At 36.9% G+C, this 8,608-nt stretch overlaps 2 protein-coding genes across 2 annotated transcripts in view; one reads left to right on the forward strand and one right to left on the reverse strand.

Annotated features, from left to right (window-relative positions):
* METTL25 (methyltransferase like 25) overlaps window positions 1-392 on the reverse strand; it is a 103,656-nt gene extending 103,264 nt beyond the window's left edge. The window contains exon 1 of the mRNA XM_021689852.2: window positions 133-392. Within this exon, the coding sequence (XP_021545527.1) occupies window positions 133-391 (259 nt within the window). The 5' untranslated portion in view covers window position 392. The remainder of the gene's footprint in view (window positions 1-132) is intronic.
* A 172-nt stretch (window positions 393-564) lies between these two features.
* Window positions 565-7,393, forward strand: CCDC59 (coiled-coil domain containing 59). The gene is made up of 4 exons (XM_021689853.1): window positions 565-729; window positions 1,820-2,132; window positions 4,743-4,842; window positions 6,918-7,393. The coding sequence occupies exons 1-4, from the start codon at window positions 576-578 to the stop codon at window positions 7,074-7,076; spliced, it is 726 nt and encodes a 241-aa protein (XP_021545528.1). The 5' UTR covers window positions 565-575; the 3' UTR covers window positions 7,077-7,393.
* Window positions 7,394-8,608: the final 1,215 nt, after the last annotated feature.

An 8,608-nucleotide genomic window follows, 5' to 3' on the forward strand; every position in this document is an offset into this window, starting at 1 on the left:
TTCCGCTGCCCCCAAGCCAGCCTCTGCCCGCCATGCAGCACACCTGTTTCCGCTCTTCCTACGCTAGGGAGACGCTTTGCTAGACTGGACGGTCTTTCCACTCCCTGCCCGCCCCGCCCACCTGCCTTTTACCTGATCGCCTCTCAGCTTCCACCAGGAGGCGCGCCTCCGGGGGCCGGGCCTCCGCCTCTGCCACTGACTTCCTCAGTACCCTCAGCACGGTCTCCGGGGGCAAGTCGACCAGTTGCGCCCACACGGACTCCGTGTAGAAGTCCACCGTATGTGCGTTGGAAATGCACAGGGCTTTCCTCAGGAACTGCAGTAGCTCCTGCAACGTGGCACGCAACGTGAACAGGTCCTGGGTCACTGGGAGCGGGAAAGAAGCCGCCATGACGCTCACCCTCCCGGGCTGTAGGTGGCGCAAACGTAGCCGCAAGGCGAGGACTCGGTCGCAAGTAACAGACCGGATGAATAGAACTCCGATCTGGACTCTAGTTGGGTGATTGATTGCTTTTGTCTCATGACGTATTTTAACAGCGTCCGTTGCGTTTTTCTGGCGACTTGGTTGGTGTGCCATGGCGCCGGTAAGGCAGGTAGCGGAGTGGTCGGCAGGGGATTTTGAGACGCGTAGCCAAGGAGTTTCTTCGGTCGGATTCAAGAATAAGAACGTGAAGCAGAGGACTTGGCGATCTAATCATCCGCAGGCCTTCGCGGGGAGCGTTCGCGAGGGTATGTAAGAAGACAGCCTTTTACAAATCTTAAGGCCTGCGAAATCTTAGGATACGCTACCCGCCGGAGCAGGGAGGAAGGATTTAGGAACCAGACCCGGCCCGCCTTAGGGCAGAGAAAGCCATTCTTAAACCCGCTGAAGCCGTGGGGCTCCCAGAACTGTGAATGGGAAGATGAGTCAGTGTTGCTAACTGTAATTAAGTGTCTCCTCCGACTTAACCCCATTTTTAATCAGAATTGTTTTTCTCTACAGTTTTCCGGTGAAACCGTAAGTAGAGCATTTCTGGGTCCAAAGTTTTCCAGTCTTTTCTTACTGATCTTTCTTTGCTTCGCTTTAGTTTGTGTTTTTGTTTGTCTTGCTGTCAGCAAGTTTCCTCAAATTCCATTTGGAATGTTTAAGTCTTTTTTTTTTTTAAGATTTTATTTATTTATTTGACAGAGACAGAGATAGCGAGAGCAGGAACACAAGCAGCGGGAGTGGGAGAGGGAGAAGCAGGCTTCCCCCCAGGACGGAGCCCGATGTGGGACTCGATCCCAGGACGCTGGGATCATGACCTGAGTCGAAGGCAGCCGCTTAACGACTGAGCCACCCAGGCGCCTGTGGAATGTTTAAGTCTTAAATAAGTTCAACTTTCTCATAACTGCTAGCTGTACAGAAAATCATACACCATCTCTCTTGTAGGAATTAGTTTGGTCGTAGAGTGTTTCTCTAAGGTAAAATAATTGATGTGAGGGTTTTTTTTTTAAGTATTGAAGACCTAGATTAATTGTTTTAGATGTATTAAAGAATTTGTTTTGATTTGGGGTACAAAATCAAATTGGAGTTGTGTAACTAGTCATTGTCTCTTCTTTGGGATTATCACTGAGCGTGCATGACTGATTTTAGCCAGGTCTTTTTGCAAAGGACCAACATATAATTCATTCCATTCCCTTAAACTTGTTTTCTTGAAATGACATTTTAAAGCAAATTAGTGTAATTCTAGCTTGTGAATGTGATGATGTAAAAAGTATTCCATTTTAAATTAACAGCTACATTTTTCATGCAATTTATTTTCTGAGGAAGTAATTTATGACTGATATTGTTCAATAGGGCAAGGCTTTGCATTCCGAAGAAAACTGAAGATTCAGCAAAATTACAGGAAATTGCTATGGAAGGAAAAGAAGGCCCGAACCTCACAGGAATCCCAGTTCACAGATCGATACCCTGAGCATCTGAAACATCTTTATTTAGCTGAAGAGAAAAGACTCAGGAAGCAACTTAGAAAAGTTGAACAGCCTTTGTCAGAAGAACAAGCTGATCAACCTTTGCCAAAGGAACAGTGTGACATCGACCAAGCGTTGTCAGAAGAGCATTGTAGTTTTGAGCAGCCTCAGTCATCAGAACAATGTAGCATAAGAATAAAGTATGTATTATCTTCCTTTCAAATCCTTTATTTTTAAAAAAAATTTTCTTAAGATTTATTTATTTTAGAGAGAGAGTGAGAGCGAAAGGGGGGAGGGGCAGAGGGAGAGAGAATCTCAAGCTGACTCCCTGCTGAGTGCAGAGCCCAACATGGGGCTCTGTCTCAAGACCATGAGACCATGACCTGAGTTGAAACCAAGAGTCAGATGCTTAACTGACTAAGCCACCCAGGCACCCCTCAGATCCTTTGTTGTAGATATAAGTAGTGTTTTAAGAAAGAGATTATAGCACAGTTTATGGAGTTAGAATTTTTTTTATTTAAGGCATTATAGAAATCAGTGGATTATGTGAAAATATTTTCAAGGAAGCTTTCTTTTAGCTTAAATGACTGCGTTAGGCTAGTTTAGGTTAATGGAAGAAGTAATGAAATTGGAATGAAAAGATGTGGGTTTTGGATTTCAGCCTCTTGAGTATATTTAATTTTTTTGGACCATGGTTAACTCCTGTTATTAACACATGTTTAAAAAAAAAAACTAACTTTTGAGAGGTATTATAGTGTAGTGGTTAATATCAGACTGGAGCTGGACACATATTGGTGCCTGGTGTCCTCTCCTCTTCTTTGAAATGGACACAGTAATAAGTATGTAATTCAGAGCTGCCATGTTGTACAATTCTAGAATGGATTATTCACATAGACCCCATGGAATCGCTGACCCATCTCATGATGTTGGAAAGTGAGTTCATTTATATAAGGTACTTAAAAAGGCGAATGGCACATAGGAAGTGCTTCATGAATGTTAACTGCTGCCGTTAATACTATTCTGGATTTTTTTTTCCGGAGGACATAGACTTGGTCCCAATTAAAAAACAAATGGCACAACTGTATAACACTTCGGTTCTATAATAGCTAACTTACAAAGCTTTCTGCACACATATCTCAAGTTAAAAAACTGTTGAAACCTAAACCAGCAGAAAATCCACTTGTTACTTGGTTCTGTAACTTTTTAGTTCACTAAAATACTGTGCTTTAAAGTTGTTAACTATTTGTGGTAAAAGTAACAGGAAATAAGACCCTAGGGAAAAGTGTAATGGAGATAGAGACAGAGATATTAAAAATTCAATTTTTTTAGTAGGCTTGTGCATCATATTATTTAATAATGGATGTAAAGCTCTGGCAAATCTAGAAATGTAGATTTCAGTCATTCCTGGTAATAATTGAGGTGAAGAGGGTTAAACCATGAGACATGATATGAAAGTAACAATCATATTCTTAAAGATTACTTATTTTGAGGTCAAAGCAGAAAAAAATTATTGAAAAAGTTAAGTAGAACTGTCGTAATTGGAGAAAGGGGAATACAGAGACAGTTAAGTCAGCCGAAGAAAGTTGTGCAAAGTAGGGATTGGTCATCTATCAAATACTATAGAGTCCAAGAAAAACAGGACTAAGACCAAGTCTTTTGGATTTATGGTCTAGGTAATCATTGGTGATTTTGGAGAGATTTTAATAGATAACCCTTACTAAGATTTTGACCTTGCGTCCACGTGGAGTCTGAAGCCATGGTCATGGATATTACTGTCTAAAGAATGGAGACCAAGAAGAGAAACACTTGGGGAAATGCCTGGAGCAAGGAAGAAAAAAACGATCAGGAGAGAAGAATGTTACTAGAACTAAGGGAGTGAAATTTTCAAAAGTAGTGAATGGTCAGCTAAATGAGACTGAATAGTGCCCATTGACTCAATCTTCATATTTGGTGAGGTCATCACTGTCTTGGCATGGACTGTTTCATTGGAGAGAGCAAACACCAGATTGCAAAGAGTTAAGGAGTGAATGTGAAGGAAAAAAAAAGGAGTGAGTGTGAAGGGACTATTGTAGTCTATTCACTATTCTTTCTAGGTACTTAACTTACGAAAGAACAAAGAAAAGACTGATAGAAGAGTACATAGAATCTGGTGATGAGTAATTTATGCATTTGTTAAGAAAGCAGCTGCTGAAACCTGTTTTATTGTGGTTGTGAGCTGACGTAGTGAAAAATTGAGACTGGGAGAAAGAAGATTAATTACTGAATCAGATAGCTTGAGGAAATGGATGGAATCTGAGCCTAAGTGTCTGGGGACACCAGAGAGCGAGAAGTACTTCCAAGATAGAACAGCTTTAAATGGGGACTACCTTCAAGGTGTGGTCATTCATGACTGAGTAGATGAATTCAGAGACGATCGAAGCACTTTGGGATTAAAGTTCATGTCATCCATAACTTCTGTCACATCCTTCAATTTAATGCCTTTTTCAGTCATTTCTGCCATTGTGCTAGTTTCCTGTTTGTTAACATTTAGGATCTTTCACAGCTTTCTGTATTGTCTCTGGTTGAAATATTTCTCCAAGAGTCTCCATTTACCACTTTTTAATTATGTCTTGAAAGCTGTAACTCTAGCATGTTATTTGGATATTTTACTAATACGGTTTTGTTCTCTTTCTGCCAGCCTCTCTTCCCTGCTCTATTAATTTGCATCAGTGAGATTTTTCCTATGCAAGTACTGTATTTGACATAATTGAGTCATAATTTTGGTTCTGTCACTTTTAATCCTTTGACTTACATATCTTTATCTTAAAAAGCTCCATTACTATTTCAAAGAAAAATAAAAAGAAAACATCAAATCAAAAAGCACAGGAAGAATACGAACAAGTACAGGCTGAGCGTGCTGCTAAGAAACAAGTAAGATCTTTTAAAATACTTAGATCCTTTTTTAAAAATGTATTCTAAATGTAGATGTATATAAAGCTGTTGTTTCTTAGTATGTGCATATAGTATGTTCTTTGTAAATATTTGCTGAATAAATGAGTAGTTTGAACAGAACTGTAGAATTTCAACAAATTCCTTGATCGTTTATATTATCTTTGAGAAGAGATACTAGTTGGTCAAGAATAGGATTTTAAAGTCACTGCTCATAGGTTATGAGCACGTGGGACAACATTTTTCAAGGGTATGGTCTGAGAAGTTGCACTTTGAACAAGTGCCTCAAGAAATTCTTAGTATAATAAAATTTGAGACCTACTGATGTAAGTAAAGTATAGATGATTATCATAATTTTACGTTGAATAAGTAAAAATCAGAGAGAGGCATTAGAATAAAATATTTTTCTCTAAAGAGTTGATCTTGCCTATTAAAAAGCTGCCTAGATTAACTTAGCAAAAAATTACCACTTTTTATTATTCAGAAACCCAAAATTAAAAGTCTTTTTCAAATGAGTACAGTAAAATTATCCACAGCTTCAACAAAATTCTGTTTACTCTGTGGTTTTTATTTTTTGTATTGAAGATATATTAATCTATCACTTTAAAAAGGATAGCACATCAATCAAAAACTACTTTAAAGATGGCACTGACATTATTTTATTTCTTAGCTTTAGAATTTGTATAAGAAATCTGGAAGTTTAACATCTAAAATTCTCATGATTATTCTTAAACTGGTAGACAAGGGTGAAGCAGAAACATTTCTTTATGTAAGTAATGGACATTTGTTTCATAGCTTGTTACATTATACTCTTTTCTAACCAACCATCTGATATCTGCCACCTTTGTAAATAGTATACCAGATAAGGTAAGGACTGTTATACTATAAAACATTTAGTATCCTTTTAAAATTTTCTTTATAAATACTAGGGATTTGTAGTCATGAAAATTGACAGTTTCTTAGAATTTATAGATATCGAATGTCAGTATAAAAGCTAATACCCAATTCACGAGAAATCAAAGAAGCACCCATAATAGATGGTAAGACTGTAATTTTTTTTTTTTACTTTGTTTAGAGAAACTCCATAGAGGTAAATTAGACTGTATATGCCTAAATTCACAAATAAGTTCCAGATCTTTTGTGCTTACTAAAATATATGAAGTGCTATGCCATAAGAAATCATAAGTTTGAGTGCTAGTCAGACTTTGAATTCACAAGATCTAGATATGAGACTTGGCTCTACTGGGTATTTGGGGCAAATCACTTTCATTATCACTGAGAATCAGCTCCTCATCTGTAAGATGAAGATAATAGCCTATCATGAAAGTTTTACAAGATTGGAATATGCTCTGATGGGAAAGCACTTTGATAATTGTGGTACCATGCAAATACAAACTGTGTCATTCGGGGGCTATGTTATCAGGGAAATTACGAAACTGTACATAGTGCATTATTTAAGAACTTTCATCTAACTTTTATATTTAATTTAGTAAAATGTTCTGCATTTCAAATAGTGCTTTTCAGGTTTACATATAAATTTGAATTATTTTTCTTATGCTCAAATGTATTTATCTTAGCAAATCAAATGAGCATGATAAGTCTTAATCAAAATCATAATGCCTAGCAGTGTTTTGCCTAGTGTATAGTCAGTAAATGTTTCCTGAATTAAATCTTTCAAAAAGAATACCAGATATTCTGGAAGTGAAGATTTTTGTATTACATAGAATAGGTAATCTCTAAAGTCTCTTCTAACTCTAGCAGATCTAATTAAATGATGAAATCTTACATAAATGTGCCTTCTTTCCTCTCTGCTCTAATTTTAGTTGTATCCAAAGAATTAAAAATTTGTAATAAGTTTACATTATTCTATGTTATAGCATACATTATAGTGTAAAGGCAAAGAGGGTACACTACTTTGGTGACAGGTAACCCCTCCCATTTTGCAAAATATAAGACAAGCCTAAAGCATTCCCATGGTGATAGCTTATTTCAACACAATTACTGAAATATCTCTGTTGTTTGTTACTAATGGAATTTATATATGTTAATAATTTTAGGAGTTTGAGAAGAGAAAACGAGAGAGAGAAGAAGCTCAAAGGCTCTATAAAAAGAAGAAAATGGAAGCATTCAAAATATTGAGCAAAAAGACTAAAAAGGGCCAACCAAACTTGAATTTACAAATGGAGTATCTTCTTAAAAAAATACAAGAAAATTAAATCAGACATCTTCTTAATTCTATCTGCCCTCTACTGAGTTCTTTTGTGTATGTACTGTACCTCCTAACAATTAACTAAATTTGTTAACATAAAATAGATTGCAAAGCTGTACTAAGTATAAAATGTCCAAATATTTTTATTCTTGTGAAAGAAAATTTTCTGTGTATGCTCTACATAATATGATTTGTTTCTTATTTATTTGCCTTTCAAGGAAGGTGGCCAAAGAACTGAAAGAACTTTTCTATTTGAACATGTTTAAGCATGTAATATTTTTGTACCATATGAAAATCAGATGAAATAAAATGTTTTGAAAATAACGGAGCACAACTTTCAATGAATCATTTCAGTGAAATGTTTACATTTAGTAATCAGCTGTTACGGTTTTAAATTCAGAAACCTGAGAGCAGGCTACAGAGGTGCTGAATCTACCTTCTACCCCCACCGAATTACCACATGGTCTTTTATAAAGTAGAGTTTGGTGTAAGAATTCCATCTGGTATTTACAAACGTTCTCCTAAGTGGAAACACAAAGCTTGTTGGTGTCAAATCTTGAATGATGTTGGAAACTGAGCAGTGTCACAGCAAGAATTAAGCTTTCCAGATTCTGTGGGACCCTATTATGGAAGAATATTGTCACTGAACATTAGCAGTGTTGTCTCCCTTGGTACCTTTGTGAGCCGAGGGAAAAGACAGGGATACTGCTTCTCCTGCCTCCTTGCAATCACTACAAAATGAGAAGGGCTTGTTTATCATCATTAGAAACAAAAGGACCATATGAAAATATTTGTAAAACATTGTATAATAAAGTTATATAAATGGTAGCAGATGCAGCCTGCTACTGCATTAAGGTTTTAGGGAGCCTTGGCACTCTACTGATCACTTTGCATTTAAAAGTGCAATAGGAGATGCTGAGGAAACAACTTGGTAAAGAAGAGGAATTCTTTGTTACGTAGAAAAACATGGCTTAGGAATTTGCAATACATTATATTACCTTTAAGACGAGCCACGAGCCAACTCTAAAAGCCTAAATGTGGTTACATCAGTAATGAGAATACATTGTGAAACAGTAAAAATTTTCAATTAATTGCTGTATAGCATGTGTTTTACTTCTAGACACTTTATCAGGATAAGACAAGAGAGACACTCAGGATAGGATGGAACAAGGGAAGAGAGAGATCTAGTCCTTTTGAGAGATGAGTAAAAATTAGTTGAGTTCATTTTAAAAATGTTGAGCAGCTGCTGTATGTGCAAGGTCCATGTTAAGGAATTAGTCTTAGAAAAGAACTCCTTCCTCCAAGCAACTTAACAGAACAATAAATGCCAAATAATAACATCACAGTACAAAAGTAATCTGTTAGGATCAGGTACAAAAAAAAAAAAAAAAAGACTTCACTGCGCTAGGGAATCATACACAGAACTTCTTACAAGGTACATTCAAGGGTCCTACTTCCAAGTTTTGGATAGCATCAATGGGTTCAGTAACACATTTAAACAAACAACTTGTGATTCTGTTGTGGGTGGTCCTCAGGACA

This window comes from Neomonachus schauinslandi, chromosome 5 (assembly GCF_002201575.2).
Source record: "Neomonachus schauinslandi chromosome 5, ASM220157v2, whole genome shotgun sequence".
Taxonomy (NCBI): domain Eukaryota; kingdom Metazoa; phylum Chordata; class Mammalia; order Carnivora; family Phocidae; genus Neomonachus; species Neomonachus schauinslandi.